At 31.0% G+C, this 19,716-nt stretch overlaps 2 protein-coding genes across 2 annotated transcripts in view; one reads left to right on the forward strand and one right to left on the reverse strand.

Annotated features, from left to right (window-relative positions):
• Positions 1-961, reverse strand: part of LOC130895944 (ataxin-2-like protein) — a 56,761-nt gene extending 55,800 nt beyond the window's left edge. Inside the window, exon 1 of the mRNA XM_057803607.1 lies at positions 532-961. Within this exon, the coding sequence (XP_057659590.1) occupies positions 532-569 (38 nt within the window). The 5' untranslated portion in view covers positions 570-961. The remainder of the gene's footprint in view (positions 1-531) is intronic.
• LOC130895945 (uncharacterized) lies at positions 584-11,467 on the forward strand. The gene is made up of 2 exons (XM_057803608.1): positions 584-1,097; positions 7,355-11,467. Exon 2 carries the CDS (start codon positions 7,355-7,357, stop codon positions 8,300-8,302), a length of 948 nt encoding a protein of 315 aa, XP_057659591.1. The 5' UTR covers positions 584-1,097; the 3' UTR covers positions 8,303-11,467.
• Positions 11,468-19,716: the final 8,249 nt, after the last annotated feature.

Consider the following 19,716-nt stretch of genomic DNA (forward strand, 5'->3'; position numbering starts at 1 on the left):
TATAATATTATCATATTTGTTTGGTGAACATGAGTAAACAAAAATTTGTAACTACTAATCTCTTGTCAAAAAGCAAGTAATGTGATTTATCAATTATTTTTCTCCTAAATGGATAAGAATTTTCACAAAACTTATCTCGAAAAATTTAACTAGTTACTAAATAGTTAAGACCTTTAGATATTTTTGGTTTTATACAGCTTAACATACTAAAAAATGAGATTTCAACTACTATTAATATTGCTAATAAGTTAACATAGAGACAATGAACACTAATATAAATGAATTCCCTGATGAATTTCGGTATTTTATTTAATTAATTTCGAAGAGTCACACGATTCTGATATGAAATGAGTACAACGATTAATTGAATAAATGAAAAGTAGAGCAAATCAATGGGGTTGGAAAGATATCTCAACCACGAAAACTATGATTTAATTCAATTTGACTTAAAATTTATGTCGCAAATTTTTTTAATTATAATATCTACTAAATTATTGAATAAATTCTTTTTGTTATCAAAATATTACTAACCTTACAGGGCCCCCTCGATTTTTCCTTTTGTTGTTCATATCACCGCTACCGTAGTGGCCGGGATCCCTGTTTCTCGTGGGCACCGGAATTTTGAAAAATTTTTAATAACACTCTAAAAAAGAACACGAGGTTTACGAAAAACCTTACAATTTTCTCTGTTCACGAACAAAGATTTTACGAATACAAAATGGCCTAGTGACGTAACCGAAGAACGCTTTTTTTGTTATGAGGATCACATTCGAGTGATTTTCCTTCTAAAACATTCAGACAACAATGCACTGTCTGATTGTAGTAATACCACTTGGAATACTTTAAATAAGTTATATATTTCTGACAACAAACAAATGTGTGACCAGCATTTGCAGGTAATGTCTGTCAAGACTGACAAGACAAAATGCGATTGCGCGCGAGACGCCATTGAACTTTCGTTACATTTGTTTTGTGGCGGCAAATTTGTCAAAATTTAAATAATCGATAAACTTGAATATGCGTAAACTTTCCTATTGAAGCTTTGTCTTATTTTCTCAGTTATTCAACGACCTATTACTTCTTCAAAAGTATATACCGTAAGTATTTTCAAAGTTCATATTTATTTATACACTTTTTCTATTACAAGGAGTAGTCAAAACAAACGGGCCGAATAGATTTAAACCGGAAATACAAGTTACGTTTTTGAAGTGGCACCTTATTATTATGTTAATGCCTTTATTCTTTCTAGTTTATCACTGGCAAAACATATTTTTTTTAATTATATAAATATATTGTCTATAAAAGTGACCATTAAATGATTATATAAAATTTATTAAATATATGACATCAATTTGAGCAACAATCAATACCGGTGTATAAAATGTTTTTTAATTTTAATATTGGATATATTTTTTTCATTAATTATTGATGTTCGTGATTCTAATTCTAGGTCTATTGCAATACACAAAGGGTTTTTTCTAATTTTCTGAAGTTTCTGACGTTGAAAAAATGAGTTAACAATTTTGAGTAAATTTTTTTCGAAAAATCACCAAATAAGTGTTAAGCTGATATTTATTCTCAACAACTAAATTTTTGGTTAATGGTTACAATTATCAAATTTTCAGAACGATTGTAATAATTTTTAACTATTCTTAGGACATAATATGTAATATTTTGCCTAGAGTTATATTGAATTCTAGAATGCAATAATAAATGAGGTTGAAAAAATTAGAAATCCGGAAGTCGTAGATACATGGAAATATTTTAACTCAAATGGCTTTCTTGGACATCTCCTATATATGTGTTAGGTGTAGGTATGAATTATTTTAAATTCTTGATAATTATCCATCTTTATCAATAATTACGTCATGATTTGGTTAATATAAATATGAATCTGAAATCAATCTCTTTTAGGATTTGATATTATTAATTCACTATTCTAGTACTAGAACTATTTTAAACTATTGGTTATAGTAGGACTGATTTGGATTTTGAGTTGACAATTCTGTACATTCCTGATTGGAAAAGTCAAATGTTTAATAATCCTTAATGCGGGATTTGAGCATGGATTTTTTGAGGCTGCATTGCTAATATTTGAAAATAAAAAAACTTGAGATTATTATGAGGATAAGAATGGATTGATATTGAGATGTAAATATTCTTCTCATGACCTTGGAAAATGTGATAAACATTTACTGTCAAAATTGTGTTGCACATGTCATAAAAGAAGATGAAATGTTCAAGTTAGATAGGATTGTGAATGATCTTGTAGAACCGATAATCTTTTCTGTCTCTAGTGATGACAGAGAGGCAGATTCTCAGCGAATAACTATTTATACCTTTATATGAATTTATTTAGTGTTTCTTGAGTTAAATAATAGACAATGTAATTAATAGTACTGATATACTGTTAAATGTTCATTTATTTTAAACAATGTTTGATAAAAAATTATGCAAAAAGTTCAATGATTAAACTATTTTTATACCACATATGATTTCTAATTACTGACATTACTGTTTTCAGGATGATGATTAACTTTATTAGATTGTCTATTGTAAAATAAGCCCTTCTCCATACCTTTTGGAAATTTCTTGATCTATATAAGATACACAATGACTTTCTTAGCAATTATCAAGTTCTTTCAGTAAATATGAAATTATCACTTTCAGCAGTCTAGAATTCATAATATTAAAAATAAAAATGAAGCTGGATTATATTTGGTTCTTGTAAAAATTGATAATGCTCACATAAAACATTCATTTAATTATAATAGTTGAAAAAACCTAAAAAATGAGTCAGATAAACCAAAAAAGAATTTTTAGAAATGATTCGTACACATAAGAATTGAGAGATCTATCAATGATAGGAAAAGAGGTAACCAATTTGAGCAAATTTTATAATTATATTTTGTAAATTACTAAAGTAACTATAAATAAATTGAATTTCTATTTGTTTCTGGCTGAATGTAAATTGGAACTATGAAAATTTATCTTTAAGTGAATTTTTTCAATGAAAGTTACTTTACTACTAGAAAATATTTTATTTTTCAACATACCCAATTTTTCTCAACAATTATGTAAGATGAGCTAGTGCGTGAAGGCCGCGATTCTACCTTGCTTAGACTTTGATCTATTGATCTATTGTGCCCTCCGGATTGTTTACCAGTCGGTAGTAACAACTTTGCAAAGTGAACTATACACCTGGGACCTATGCGTGTTACCTCTTATGGCTTTAAGAAACTTCAATGTAAGTACCATAGCTTTACTATGGTCAGCCTCACACTTACAGAAGAGGTGTTGGGCAGTTTCTTTTGGTTCCTCACAGAAACGACAACAATGTCGGGAGTTTCTCCGAAGTTCTTCATATGCTATTTCACCGGACTTTTTAGTTTATCTTTGCTTAATAGAAGTGCCTTTTGGACCAGTTGGTAAAATATAAAATATAAAATAAGTCTCTTCGATTGCTCCAAACCTAGGGTCTTAGTCCATGTTTTCTGGTTATCGTTGTCTATTCTTTAACACACTTTTTATTAATTTCATTTGTATGTTTTTAACTTACCTTTGCCTCGATTTTGCCCTACTTTGAGCAATCATATTTGGTTTAAGACTTTGACAACTTGTAAAAATATCCGATTATATTGATTAGATTGTATCTTTTGCATGAGAGTAAGGAATATAGAGCTAGTAGGCGAACGCAAATGAACTAGTAAAAAATTTGTAACGAGTGACAACGAATCGTAAATTTCGATATCACCATTTTGAGCGAATTAGGTGAATGCCCAAATGGAGAGTAAAGAAAAGGAAAGACCTACATAGTGTGATTTTCGGTAACGGAAAAATAAATCGGAGGACCCGGATTTTGAAGTGAATCCATATCTATTTGTTACGCGCTAGAAGCTTCACCACTTAAGCTAGCCTAACGTCTTTTCGCAAAGTCTGACTCTCCATTAGCTAGATCGCCTATTAACAGATTGCGGACTCTAGCCCAGAACCAGATTTTGATCATAGTTTCACACCCCAACGATAATAAATCAATAGAAACTTCACAATGTATACCAACATTAAGTTATCCAGTTCTATTTTAAAAAGTTGATATTATATACAAATTTTTATACACACACCTATTTATTGCACCTACCGCTAATAAGTTTCGAAGTCCTTGGGTATACATTGTTACCTTTGTTAATCTGTCTGAATCGATCGGTAGACTTTTACTAGAGTTTGTCCAATCTATGTAATTATTTTATATTTATTGAGTGTTGTAAAAATTGAACGGTAATCGGTTACGAATTTATTTAATTTATTTATCACTCAGGTTCTTTTACTATATAATGGATATCATAGCGAAATTAAATGGACTACATCTAAAATTGCAAGAGAAGGAAAACCTAGCCTATGTTTTGAGAAAAAAATCTTTTTCCAGAAGATATTCAGATCATTAAATAACTTCTCTCCAATTTTTAAAGTAATATCGCGATAAAACCAGTGCAATTATTGACACAAATTACTTTAGCACACAATTAAAGATGAATTTGTATATAGTAAACCCTTTTAACACAAATAGTAACGAAATCTACATTGAGACATTTGGAACTGGATTTCTACGAATTAATCAATTTAAAAAGTAAAGCTTCATAGAGAGGAAAATTTAGAGAGTCAAAAAGCAAGTTAAAAGAGTTTGAGATGTATCTACGTAACGTAACAAAATCGGACAGCTCTGAAAAAAAAATGTGGTGAATTTGCAAAGGTGACAGCACCATTGAATTTGACAAAATGAGTTATCATTTATTAATAATGTAAAAATAAGATTTAAAGAAAATATTTATATTCACATAATATATTTCGTACAAAATTAACTAATTAAAATGTTACATATTAGGTAATTAGACTCAATTTTAATAAATTTTATTACTTGAACTTCATAATAAATCCCTTGCAGCTAATTTCATATTGTATACATATATCCAGCATATATTTATTAAAACGTCCTTGTAAGGTTAGGTTAGGTTAGGGAGGTGAGGATTTGGGAACAAAAGCATTATATTAACAGATTCTCATTCAAAAGAAACTACAATATATACCTTCCTTTCTGTTTTTCACTTTGGCCTGCCTATCTAGGTTGATGGTCTGTTGTACTTCTAAGTTTTGTTTGGGTTGGCATATAGTTTCATCGATCAATACTACCTTCGAGTATAGTTGAGTCTTCTTTGAACTTTCACAGAGATGTCCTATTGCATAAATGATTACATTATCGGCATATCACTAACAATGTATGTTGTAATCAGTCAGTTGGTACAAGAGTTTATCTACTATCAGGCTCCATATCAGTAGACATTCAATTCCCCCTTAAGCCGGATTTAGACATATCGCGAAACAGCACGAAAAGACCGCGAAAACGCGAAAGGCGATAAGTGTAAAGAGATGCATTTTGTCTTTCGAAAGCGTAAAGAGAGTGTTTCGCATTTCGTGTCATTTTTCGCGAAACAGCACGAAAATAGTGTGAAACGCGAAAACGCGATAAATCTAAAGCCGGCTTTTTGGGCAAACTCTTTGCAGAGATAGGAATAGTGTGTCTTATTATAATTTCTGCTGTTGTTTTAGTGGGTATTAGTTGTGACATCCATCTGGAGTGTGTACAATCACATCAAATGCTTTTCTGGACTGTCTTAAAATACACATACTACGTTTTCTTTGTTTGTCAGAGAATGTGTCAATTGATCAATACAGCTTCCGTAGGTCTTTATTCTGATACAGTTATCTACAATACAATACAATACGATACATGGTGTCCCTCTCTCCTACTTTTAGTATGATTACTTTGGCCCTTCTCCAGAGTTATGGTATATATCATAGCTCTAAGCTGTTTCGACTAAAACGGACCAAGCGTGGCTGTCTGTGTCTGTGTATCTTGTTTTCTAAGGCCGTACTGTCACGTTCTGGATAGAGAGCTTTTAAGACAAGCAATGCTCCTTCTCACTTTCCCTAAAGCTGTCATTTGGCTTTCTCAGTGCCATTTTTGTATTTATATTACCCTTTGCCAAGACCTTATGAAGCCTTGCAGTCGCAGATGTAAAGATACTATCTTCGTAGAATTTCTGAAGTTTTGCTGCTTGCTCTCCTAATTTCTTGGTTGTAGGTAGTGTGTTTCTCAGTGTAGCTCTACTAGTTATACTTTGCTCTATTAAAAGGAATTTTAACTTGAACATTTTACCAAGGAGCATCGTTACTTTCTTCTTATGGGGCAAATCGATTCTCTCGTTTCGAGTATGGTCTCTCTCATTTTTTTAAGACTTTGCTCCAGATCTAGTTGGTATTTAGTCGTGCTTGTCTGAATGCACGTTTAATTATACTGCGGATGTGCACTATACATTCTCCTTGTATTTCTACTGTCTAAGCAGAATTGCTCTCTAGTCTGAAAATAATTATTCTATGATCACTGCGAAGAGGCTCATTGACACCGTCCCCCTTTTCACCAACTCTTCTAGTTTCGACGTACTCAATGTTATATACGAAACTTCTCCCCTTACCCTTGTTACACACATACACTCACACACTAGTACTAAAAACTGCTCCAAATTTGACTTGAGCCGGAAATGCGTTTTAACGCATTAGCTAAATCGTAATGAAAAAATAATGCTAGATTTTAAAAGTTCGTTTTGTAATTGGTGCGCTTAGGAATATGCATATGCGGGCTCAGTTTTAGAGAAGGTTGTGTTTTGTTAAAAAAAAAAGAAATTTGCTTAATGTCAAATAGAAAGTAAGTTTTTTCATCTTATCTTGAATAAATGTTTAATTGGAGTCTTTATATATAATTTCGCTAACAAATTACTAAAAGATTTTTGGCAAATTATAAAGGTGAAACCTTTTAGTTAGAAATAATTAGACTATTATTTTGAAAATGTAGATATCTGAAGTTTACTATGTATTTTTTTACAAATAATCATTTTTTATCCATGGTAGAATTTATCTCATTTGGCCAACACACTCTATATACCACTGATTATTTTTATTGTAGTTATAGCTGGATTCCTAACCTTGTGTCTCATTTATTTTAAAAGATATATAAAAGGCATTAAGACAAAAAAAACATATAGCTATATACTAAGTGTTCTTGATGTTAGATCTCTCCTGTTTTAAAATTAGTCAGTTTCAATGTCATATTTTGATAAAGACTTAAAATTAGTCGAAATGTCAATATTTATCTTTCTTTTAAAGAATTATTAAAAAAACTCATTTTTAAACAGAAGAGAGCTAACAACAAGAACATTAAGAAACATAAACATATCAAAAGATCTAAGAAATGAGAAATTAAAGAAATTTATTTGATGTCACATCCATTTGATTTTTTTTTCAGATGAAAATATTATCAAAAAACCCTAAGGGCTGCGAACATCAAAATCAACAATGTACGAAATTGTCAAAAACTTCCAGTAATTATATAAGGCAAGACTTTTTCAATAAATTCGATTATATTTTTCTTACTATACTGGCTATCATACTGTTACTGTACATACTGTCAAATTTCGAAGAATTCTCTTGGCAACTATCGTCCTTTGGAAGAATAATACTTATAAAAATACTTCCTTATTTTGATTGGCGTCCATATAAAAATAAACGTTGTTTAATAGAGCACTTCTTCACAGAAACTGAAACCTTATCCAATAAATTAAACTGTAACGTATGTGAAGATCTAGTTGGTATAGATGTACATGAGATTCTTGAAGAAGACATCTTAGAAGAGCGGTATATTAAGCTTGACAATCCAGTAATAATTACAAAAAGTTTGAAGAATTGGCCGAAAGACTCCAGGTTTATGAATGACTTAATACAACACGAATCTTCTAAATTATATCCTTGTAATTTATCAACTAATATTCATAAAGGCTTGGACAATTTAGAAACAGTCTTATCTAAGTTGAAATATTTTAATGAATTCTATATTCACTATCAAAATTGCGAATCTGAAGCTATGCGAACGTTAAGGCAGTATACGTTTACACCTGAAGTACTACCATCGATATTTTCTCCGACTTTATACAATTGGATGATATGGAATGATAACTATAATGCAACGAATTATAAGCAAATCGAACTTATGGAAAAAGTAACCGTTGTTGGACAATTATTTGGATCGACGAATATTAGGCTTATTCCTAGGAAGAACTGTGCAAAATCTTGTCCATTTTTCGATATAATACTTCGAGAACGTGAATTATTGATTTTTACTAGTTTATGGGACTTGGAGTATAGGCCAGCTGATAAAGGTGAAAATATGGCTGTTATTATAGAATATTCGGATTAATTCACTAAAGTATTGAGGTAAAGCGAAGGATTCTTACTTTTAGTTTTGTTTGAAATGAATGATAAGTGAATATTTTGTGAAGGAAAAATTCTTAAGTAACGAAATTATTGCTTTTCGAAACACAAATATTTTATAAGTATATATTATGCTGAAGTATAAATTGTACATGAAAATACATTAATATATAAAGAAAAACAGAGTTGGGAAAAATAATGATGTGAAAAACGTAAACTCTACGGTTACTACCTAATAACTGCCAAGTGAGACACAAACAGTTACTAAACGGTGTGGCATAGCAAAAGCGAGTGTGTACAACAAGAGGGATTAAAAACTAAGCTTTCTCGGCCAAAGCTCTACGGTAAAGACTGTGCATTTCCGGTAACATCTTCTTAAAGTATTTTCCTACTCGGTTGGCTATTACTTGACCACCACTGAGATGTGAATACTCAGCGTTCCCAATGGCACTTTCGCGACTCCTACTGGAGTTTGAATACCCAGTACCTCTAGTACCAGTTTCCTTACCCTCGATATAATCGGTCGGCTGAAGGCACTAACACGACCACCATTGAGATGGTAATACTCAGCGCCCTCAGTGGCAGTTTCCTTAACCCACGAAACATAAACCTGGCCGATTGAGCAATTCCATAAATATAATAAACACAAACTCACCTCGGATTTTAAGCTGAGCGGTTCGGTGTGGTTTTCGGCGATTGTTGCAGACACTATTACTGACCTACCTCTCACAATTCAGTGAGTTATATCGGCTTATTTGGTTGAGGACCGTGGAACGGCTTCCTTTCTACACACACACGTGTGCATTTCTCTAGAAATCCTTTCCCGTATAAATCCTCGGATGGGTATGAAGAAGAACATTCCACCACCTCCTTTCATTTCGACAGGTTTTCCTCCTCATTAGCGTGACAGTTTCACGCGTAGACTCCTTCTTCTTCCCTGAGTTCCACTTTCATTCTTTTGTTGCTATCTTTCCTCTGCACTAGCTGCTTCCGTATAACTGTCCACATAAGTGGGGACTTTAATATTATTGGAGGTAGCCTTCTCTTCGGTTTTGCCTGTTTCTTCTCTTCCTCTCTCCTCATTTTTTCGAGTTCTTCTTGTATATGTTTATAAGCAGTGTCTCCTTCTTCAGAGGTTTTCCTATCCGTTTTTTTCTCTTCTCGTTGTTAAAGCTCAAAATCCGTGATGGATACTATTCTTCAAGTTGTCAGTTAGATTACTGGTCGTTCTCCAATAATTCACAGACAACTCAAGTCATTTTTATTAGAAAGGAAAGGGTATATTAGCATTAGAGTGCCTTCTACATTTGTGTTTGAAATTAGGTCATTTTTGTTGCATGAAAATCAAGCTCAAGGTAACTCAAGGTAACTTACAAAATGATTTATCACCTAACTATTGAAATGTTCACTTTTTAAATTCACCTTTGTCACTAAAAAAAGGTTGTCAGAAGAATCACAAATAAATGTTCTCTGTCGAGCACTTTTGACTTCTTCGGTATATATCCTTCTTCTTTCCTCTCGACGTATTGAATTTTCTAATATCTATGCTATTTTTCAAATTCTCAAATTCAGTGTCAATTTAAGCATTGAGTATTTTGGCCATAAAATTGTAATTAGGCCGTTCTTAGATATCGGAGAAATATGCCATCAAAACTGTCTCTGAATAATGTTTTACTTGTTACTATTACACGGGGGTATATATTTGGCATACGTTTTTTCATACAGATTTCTGCTCTGTTCCAGTATTAAACTTAATGATGTTGAATTAGCAGTTTTTGCCAGTTCCGACAGAGTTAATTCAACACTAATCACAACCAAATTTCACAATTATAAACAAAAGCGTTTTAGCTTGACGGGTTATAGTTTCCGAAAAGTCCTATTCTTTGAAAGAAAATTATTATGGAAAATTTATCAAACACACAAGAATAGAAAGATATAGGAATTTGTCAGAGTACAAAGACCACGATGGGAGGAGGAATATATTATTATTTAGTGCGAATGGATGGACAGAGAATGGTACGCAATTGGAAGAGTGCAGCTTTGGAGAGGAACAATTGAAAAAGAAAACTTAGGGAGGATAGACCTACATTGTGCTGTAACTGTAAATTAGAAGAAGAAAATGCAGCATGGAGCAACTGTATATGTTTTTGTTTTATATTAAGATATTACCCCATAGACTCTTACAGATAGATGATTCAAGATATTACCACTTGTTATAAAACTTTTAATACAACGATACGACGTCAATAATGAACGTCTTAATCAAGACTATGTGGAATGTTGATATGAGCTTAATATATCACATATTTATTTGTCAGAAAAAAATGATGACAATGGTTCAAGAATTGAACGAAGATGATCCAGGTCGAAATTAACAGTGGTCAAATAATAACGCAATTTATTTTACAACATTCACTTCAAATGAAATACGTTTACGTTGCATCAACAGGCATAATAGTCGTAATTGGATGGATATCAACCAGTTTCAAAGAACATCATAAACCAAATGACCCAATGTTTAGATAGAAATCAAATATTGTGCAAGCAATTTTTTTTATTCTCGTTTTCCTGAATAATGAATAGATCGTAGAGGCTCTAGTGTATGTCCATTTAGGTTGGTCTAGGTTGGTCTATTTAACTACTATAGTTCTGTAGGGCCACTGAAAGTTTAATAATCTCTTCAAGACCTGTAACAAAGAATCGTGACAAAACGCCGTTTGAATAAACCAAAAATATTTGTTTTCTTGATTTGATTTGAGACCAGACCATAACATATTATCATGGAAGTTAGAGGTGCAGTCTTCGCTCAGTACATTCGATAATTATAATTTTTTTTCATTTGAGAATTGTTCAAAATAAAAATTTAAACGGAGTAGCCTAGACAATTGAAGCATTTTCAAAATGATGCGTTCTTAACATCTATCGCACTTTAAGGTTTTTCAAGTGGTGGTTCTAGGTATAGGTAAAACATAACTTGTTTTTGGCATTTATGTTCAAATAGTAAAATTCGAGATACTGGGTGTGGCTATGCAAGTTCAACTTAGAATAAGAGATTTTGAGAAGACTTTGAGACTATGTATTATATATATGTGTACGTGTATATATATTTTGTTATTGTATTAATGCATAAATATAGAAACAATACCGACAAGACTTTTCATTCCCATTTATTAGATGCTATAAAAATATCTTAACCATTTGAATTCCAAAAAAATGAGATGGATGGTTAAAAAATGTTGAATTTCTTCCGATGGATAGAAAATAAACAAAATAATACAAAACATTTTTATAGCTCAGAATTATAAGAAAGCTTCAAACAAAAATTATGTTGATTGAAATATTCTATGAAATCGTAATGGAAAGCTAGATATTTTCAATAAACGATTGAAATTTATAGCGCAGCCTTGCGGCATGTTGAACAATTTGAAAAAGATTTTTTTAAATCATATCTACAAAGTTAAACGAATGATCATAACTGATTAATTTTTTCACTTAATTTAATGTTTATTTATTTTTCAATATATGAACAAGACAACTATAATCATGTGAACACACTATAACAAATCGTGTGTAAATCTTCTAGCTTACTTCAAGGTGTTTTTACAGATAAAAGAAAAAACTTTATAAAATTTTTCATTGTTAATTAGGATAAAAACCAAAAAGTAGTTTGTCTATTTCAAATGAAAACTTACAAATTAAGAGAAACATCTGATTTTCTACTCTTTTATAAGCTATTTTGTAGCATATCATGTTTTTTGACGTATTTATTATGTCTACCAATGGATTTAGCAGGAATTTTGGAAAATAAAAATAGCTTAGAAGACCACGAAAACCCAGCTATTGTGAAGAACTTAGATCTTATGATAACCTCCATGAGAAGACGATACCACAGTTCAAAAACAAACAAAACTTTTTTTTTATAAAAATCGGAAGCATTAATTACCAGAGCTCTGTAAAATAAGAGTAGCAAACGATTAGAATAGAATTAGAATAAAAAATTATAAAATTTTACAATAGGAGCCCATTCAAATGGGTCTGAAAAGGTCGGTTTTATATATTTAAATGAATGAGCCCGCTGTAACATAAATTATGCAATTTAACGCGTAACTTGCTCTGATAATAGCGCTGAAATTTTGAAAAGTGGGAGATCTTTTCCTTATTTCTTCTTGTAACGCACCAATCGTTTGCTTAAGTCACCAGCGCCGATAGAATTTTGCCCGCCAAGCTACTGCAGGATCCACACCATGTTGTTTTATTCACCACCCTATTGCGTCGTGTCGTATTAGTCGTATTTTTTCTCAGAATGTCGAAGCCTGGATCACAATGTACCAACGATACTCTTAATCTACTAATCACTAAGAAAGAAAAATTACGGAAGAAATGGTATGATGCAATGAGAAGAGACAGTAGAAAGAATACTGTATTATCCAGTACAAGTATGTAATCGGTTTTGTTGTGAAGATAATTTAGAGGTAAGTAGGTACTTTCATTTTTTAAATAGTACATGCAAAACTTACGATACAGGGTACTTTACGTATTATTCTAACAATACTGTAGTAGTTTTAAGGTGTTACTTGTGATTTGATTTTTTTTCACATTGGCAAGGCAATAATTTTTGAAATTCACGTTTAACATGGAGCCAATTTGACCCCTAGAGTATTCTTTTAAGTGAAAAATAATATCGGTCTGATTTTCTTGACGAAATCATCAAAATGTGCTACGGACATATTCTTTTTTTATAAAAACATTCATAAAACTACATTTTTCATATACGTTGGTTAAATGAAAAATATCTGGGAGTACTACAAATTTACAAATTTTAGAGAGCAATAGTATGTTCCTATCTCATTTTAACTATTTTGTATTGAAAATTAGATACTTTTTTACTCGAACACCGTAAGTCCAATAGAACCGATATCGAATTTGCTCCAAATTCAAAGTAATAAATTTATTTAAACATTGTATGTAAAATTTTCGGCCCCATGAATATGTAATTCTATCGAAGTGTCTTTTCTCCTGGCTCATATCGTGGATTTTAACAGTCATAAAATCGTTATTTGTGGCAAAATCACTAGCAATTGCAAGGGAATCTGTTTTGGAGCAAGTTGTCTGTAAAACAACGAAAAAACCCCTGGTCCATATTTATAAACCAGTAGCACAATATTTGGTTATAGTTTAAAAACTTTAAATTCAGTTTTTTTATATGTTAGGGTATAAACATTTTATTTGAATCTATTCTACCCACTCGTTCCTTCTCTAGTAATTTCCATCTCGTTTCCGTTTCCTTCCTCATTTATTTTATTTGATTTCTTACGCAGTTCTACAGCTATCAGGTTGGAGTTCAATTGCCCCAAAGGACAATTTAAACAACAAATTCAACTCCAACAACTGGGAGCTCAGTTGAGTGCTGTAACCATCCCGGCTTTCCATAGTAGTCCCAGTATTATCTTTAATATGTACAAATCTGAGTTGCCCTCAATTCGTTCTTATTCGTTGTGCTCTGTGAATAATAACAAAAATTTTAATTGATGGATGAAAAATAAAAAAAGAAAAATATCAATAATTTCATTTATTTAATAATTTTGTCCTCATTATTTCTTGAAAATTCTCATAATAATTGGTTTGTGAAATGAAAATATGATTCATAAATGGAAGTTTCAATTTTGTAAGCACTTAATTTTGCAAAAGTATGTGAAAAATCCCTTTTTGATTAATTTAATTTTTTTCTGATAATGCTTAAAATGTTTTTTCGTTTCGGCATATCTACAGCTTTTCAAGAATCAAATACAAGAAGCCCAAGCTCGATACATCCTTCCAGTGAGGAGTGAGGAGAAAAAATACCCAATAAAAAATATTTACTTATCGTTATAAATATTATAAAAGTATAAAAATTTAATATATTGACGAACTGTGTAAAGAATAATGACATATTTTTTAAAGAATACCTTTATACTGTTGTCTATTTAACTTATACCATTATTAAGAGCAAATTTAAAATCAGAAGAACGAAAATGTTGATAAACTGCAAAACGGACTGAGAATGATATGGAGAATAAAAGAGTTATAACAGGATACTGCCAAGAGACTGACTATATGGACAGTTCTTTTGGGAAAAAACGTTTCTACGTTACGGTGCCGACAGTATTCATTTTCTCTCTCGTTCGGGATACTTTATCTATACTGCGCAAAAGATGCGCAAAACTAACTGAAGCGCTCAGAAGAGAGAGGGAACGATACACTATTTGTTTCACTTAGTCGGAACAACTTCCACTTCCAAATTGTCCATATAGGAGTATTACATATATGGTTGTGTCGAACACCACAAACCAACTATTTTCTATAAGTTTGACGCAGGAGACCTAAGGTTAGATCAATTTTCTAATTGAAGTTCAGAGCCCTAGATGGATCTGCCATCATCATAAGGAAATATCAAGTTGGCGAATTTGACAAAAAACTAGACAATTTAAAGTTAGTACATATAAATTGTACCTTCTCGCTTGATGATTCATTATCTTTGTGTTGTACTCGTGTTTTTATGTCCCTTTGATTATGTTTAGTGTTAGGTCCTGATAATTTTCAAAATGAGTTCCAATAAATGTTGCAAATCTATAAATGTAATACAATTCTTCCAAAATCATCATGAAAATTGGAACTGTTTAAATACATACAATATATACAATACTGAATTAATTAATAATTGATTTATTGTGAAGTTCTAGTAATAAACATTTCAGATAGTTATTTTATATGTAGTACTTTATTTAAAAATATATATTATCTTCAAGTTTTATTTTCAACTTATTAATAAATAAAAACACGTTCTGTTCAGGTTATTATTATAATTAAGGGATTATCATTTTACTAGTAACACCCGATTTGTCTACATTTCACTTGAATAAGCATATAAGTGTTCTCATAACAACTTTATAATTTTTATTCTAAAAAGATTACAACTAATGGATTTACAAATTTATTTTTTCCATAACCGTTTTCTAAATTTCTTCTTTTGTGATACTATATCCTGAGAATATGCTATTTTGAGAAATAATATAAACAAATACATAAATTTATTTTTTAGTTCTGAGGTAGCAGTATCACAACCTTCAAACGCGCCATTTATAAAATTTTAATTTTTTAGTATTTTATGAGCTTTGACATTTTGGTAGTTAAGGTTCAGACCCTTAGCCGACGTCATTTAATTAAAACAAATAACATTGTAGTAATCCATGTAAATATAGGTGCTCTGTGGTCGAACACGGTCCAAGAAAGATTGATTTGAAGTTTTATCTTCTCTGCAATCCATTATAATACAAATAAATTAGGTCTTTAGTTCAGTTGTGTCTTACTGTTATTTATTCTATTTTTGTTCTTTTTTCGTAGTGTAATTATTCACAATCTTTTTATTCGATTTATAAAAATAATTCATTTTCCTTAAAAGTTAACGTTTTAAAATTTGATTTTCCAGATAAAAATCGACCGGACTACAAAAAAAATCAGTTCATTTCTGGTAATTTTTGTTTAAAGTGGAAAGAGCAAAAACATCTCCTTTACGTGAAGCCCAGTCAACTCTTTCTGTAGCCTCAATCCTCACATGGTTGCTGCGAAGCCAAAAACTCTATCTATCTAAAAACTGTTATTTCAAACGAAACACAAAAAATTTTGTGAAAATTTGAGTTACTTTTGTCTGCAATTCATCTATTTTGATTGAATGATAGAAAGGTACTAAAGTATATTTAACTCCAGCTGAACTTGTATTCTATCAAGAAAAAAAAATTAAATAATGAGATTTTGATTCTTTTAGGATTAAGAATAACTTTTAGGAAACATAAGTCAGTTATTCTCTAATTCAAACATGAAATATATTCCTGTATATTTTCAAAGAAATATACGTTCTTCGTTAACATAATGTAAATTTTCATTTAAGGTACAAAGAAATTACAACAATGTATAAGGTATTTTAAACTTCTTTCAGGGAATCATAAAATTCATTATAATCTCTGGTTTCAGTGACTTCAACTTCAGTTTATTCTTTTTGGTGAATGATACTACACACTGTCAATATTCAATTTATGTTCAATTCCTACCGGAGAATATTTAAGAGCTTCTAGGTCTGTGACACAAGCATCCTCTTTCTTATTCCTTTTTTTGAGCCTTTACCGTATTGCATAATGTCGTCAAAATTTTTGAATACTATGTGAATTCTTGAAATCTATCTACTAATCAACAAATATTTGAATTAGTAGAATATTCATACATGTTTTATTAACTATTTATTAACTAGATTATTATGGCTCCTTTGACGGAACATGAGGAGGCATGTCGAGTATATATGAGTTACAAACACACTTTTTTGATTTTATAGGAGGTTATGGTATTATATTAAAGAGACGTTTACATTTCAAGTGACATTTTACAACATTTACATTTACAACATAATTCGTGTTTGACTAATGTTATTGTATAAATATTGCAATTTTTAAAATTTTGTCTCCGTAAGAACCATTCTCGTACTGTAAGGAATATTATAAAAAAAGACTTAAAAAAATTGTTTCACTAGCTCTCGAGTTACGCTTAGCAACACATTAGAGATTAATTTTATATTATATATAGGTATTCAGCGGCGTTTTCTATATCGGAAATATATGTGAAATATACTAACCTTAACTTAAGAAAACTGGATACTACAGAAAATATTGTTTTGAATCTAACAGAACATTATTATAATAACAATTCTGCATAAAATAATTTCATAGCTTTGGACGAGTACGGCCCATATTATTCAGTAACTTTTTGAACTTGAATTTAAACAAACGAATAATTGATCAATTCCTTAATAGCTTACCTTTGAAATGTTACATGAGAAGAAGCTTTATTTATTACTGCACTATTAGTAGAATATATTAAATTTTAACACTGAACGCTAAACAGATTTTACAAATGTGATCTGTACTGTTACGAAATCGTCCGCTGATGAAGACCGTGAAGCCAGTCCTGTTAATTTGTTAATAGAATCGCCAGTTATTCGTTTCCTGGAAATTCTGCCTATTTACATTACGTTCTTTGTGGCAATTATATCTTGGTATTTTTTTTGCCCTGTATATATTATGTTATGAATGTTTTTATAGAAACAATTTGTGAGAAGGCCTTTTTGTGTGTTCACGACAAATCAAAGATTTCCAGGCAATCGAATATTCAATAAGGAATGATATTGTATATGAAAGAGTTTTCAGCAGCAGAGGAGTCAGTGAATTATTTGTGAACACATTGGGTAGTGAAAAATGAATCAAACGATGAATATATATAAATTAGCTAAGTGGTTAGTAATAAGTTGTTTAGTGTAAGTGATAATGAGTAGTTAGTGTTTGAATTACATAAGCAAGATATATCAAGTGTAGAAATTCACCCCACCGTTTCTCAATTGAAAAATGTAATAAATATATAAGAATGTTACAGTAAGAAAACTGAATCAAGAATTATACGCTCTGTTATATCTTATCATACTCCAGACTTCTCTCTACACTTCCATGGTTTTGGCTCATATTGTTTTTAAGCGTGTCCGCATAGAGTGTTATGTTAATAGATTGAAATTAAGATCCTAAAATTAATAGGGTGCTGCATCAACTTCCACATTAAATTTGAGTAATGATAGTTTGAATGAACTATCACAGAATTTTATAACTTTTTCATTCTAATTCTATTCTAATAGTTCTGTTATATGACAAAGCTCTGTTGACTTATGCTTCTGATTTTTATAAAAAGTTTTAATTTTTCTTTTCTTTTCTAAAACTTTTATTTTTGAACTGTGTCATCGTTTTATCATGGAAGATCTTTGTTATTTGACTGATTGACTGATTTTCACTGTTTCAATGTCCATATCAAAACAAGAAACAAACTGTCGTATCAGTGAGATTATTTATAACTTTAGGTCTCAATGTACCTATTTAAGATATCTGATTCGACCATGTAAAACTATGTAGCAGTAAAGTAAATTATGTTAGCAGTGTTCAGATGAGACATGAGTTTCTGTTAATAGTTTATATTCTGTTGATTGAAATATATTATTGTCAAAAGTATTATTCTACAAATAATAACACTGCTGATTAAAGCTTTCCACGTGATTCAATTAATTTTGATTTTAATAGAACAAATGTTAACCTTAATGTATTGTCAAACTATTAGATGAAAATAATCAGAGCCAGACTTAGAGTCATCGTGGCCCCCTGGCCAAAATACTTAAGGGTGCTTATGTAAGGCGGGCGTTTTACGTGAATTCTTACATCAAGTTGATTTTTCATTATAGTCAATTTATTCATTATTTCTAATTAAAAATAGTACAAAATTACGTTCATAAATTAAAAAAATTTTTTGTTACCTACAAATTCTTCAATAACACTAATGCAGTCAATCGATTTCAGTAGCTCATTTTCAATACACAATACGCTATATTGATTTAGTTTTTTTTGAGTCATTGTGGTTCGGTGGTCATCTTTAATTAAGGAGAGCCTTGTAATGTACTAATGTAATAAAATATCTACAGCTCATCCGGGGGAAGCGTAGTTTATAACTCGTCGTTGTGATTTTAAAAAATAAATCAGCGATACCATGCATTGAGCGCAAGTTCGAGCTTTCATTTTTTCAAATATGATTTTTCGGAACTTTTAAAATGATTGAGCATAAAAAAATTTATGTTGATTCTGAACATTGGCTATGGATGTATTTTTTCGCTTGCATTCATATGTTTAAAAATCAATCATATGGCTCGTCGCGAGGTCCCCCCGCAGCGGGGGCCCCCGGCGCACGCCCGGGTTGGCCCATGCCTAAGTCCGGTTCTGAAAATAATTCTACTTACCAAATTCATCATTTCATTCTTTATAAAGACTTATATGAGATACAGGGTTTTATTCACGAACCAAACAGTATTTAGAAAACAGTTTTAAGCTTCAAAGAAAATCCTTCTTGTAGGAAAGCGAGAAAATTTTTCAGGATACCTAATTTAAAATATGACATGTGCATTAATCCAGTCTAAAAGAAATGCTGGATATATCATAAATTATACCTCCAGTAGCCTTATAATATAATATTATATCGTTTTATAAGGAATAAAAGTAATAAGAGGGGGAGTCAAAAAAAATCAAAAGTTTTTAACGTAATCTTCTTTGATTTTGTAATCCTTAGAGTTTCTGGCTACAGAGCTTTCTACAGGAAGTATAGAGGATATCTCAATAATAATATCGGTTTCTAATGCTTACTTTTTTTATTAAATAATCAAGTATAGCCCATCGTATTCTATGCTTTCAACATAACGTCCAGCAATCTCTTTGAGGTCCTAGTTGGGTTGGGTTTAGATGCTCAACTTCTTCCTTAGATCCAATTTAGATCCACAAGACTTTAGTCATGAAT

Source organism: Diorhabda carinulata, chromosome 6 (assembly GCF_026250575.1).
Source record: "Diorhabda carinulata isolate Delta chromosome 6, icDioCari1.1, whole genome shotgun sequence".
Taxonomy (NCBI): domain Eukaryota; kingdom Metazoa; phylum Arthropoda; class Insecta; order Coleoptera; family Chrysomelidae; genus Diorhabda; species Diorhabda carinulata.

Excerpts from the sequence above, each read along its gene's own strand:
- LOC130895945 (XM_057803608.1), top strand. The coding sequence starts at position 7,355 with ATGAAAATATTATCAAAAAACCCTAAGGGCTGCGAACATCAAAATCAA.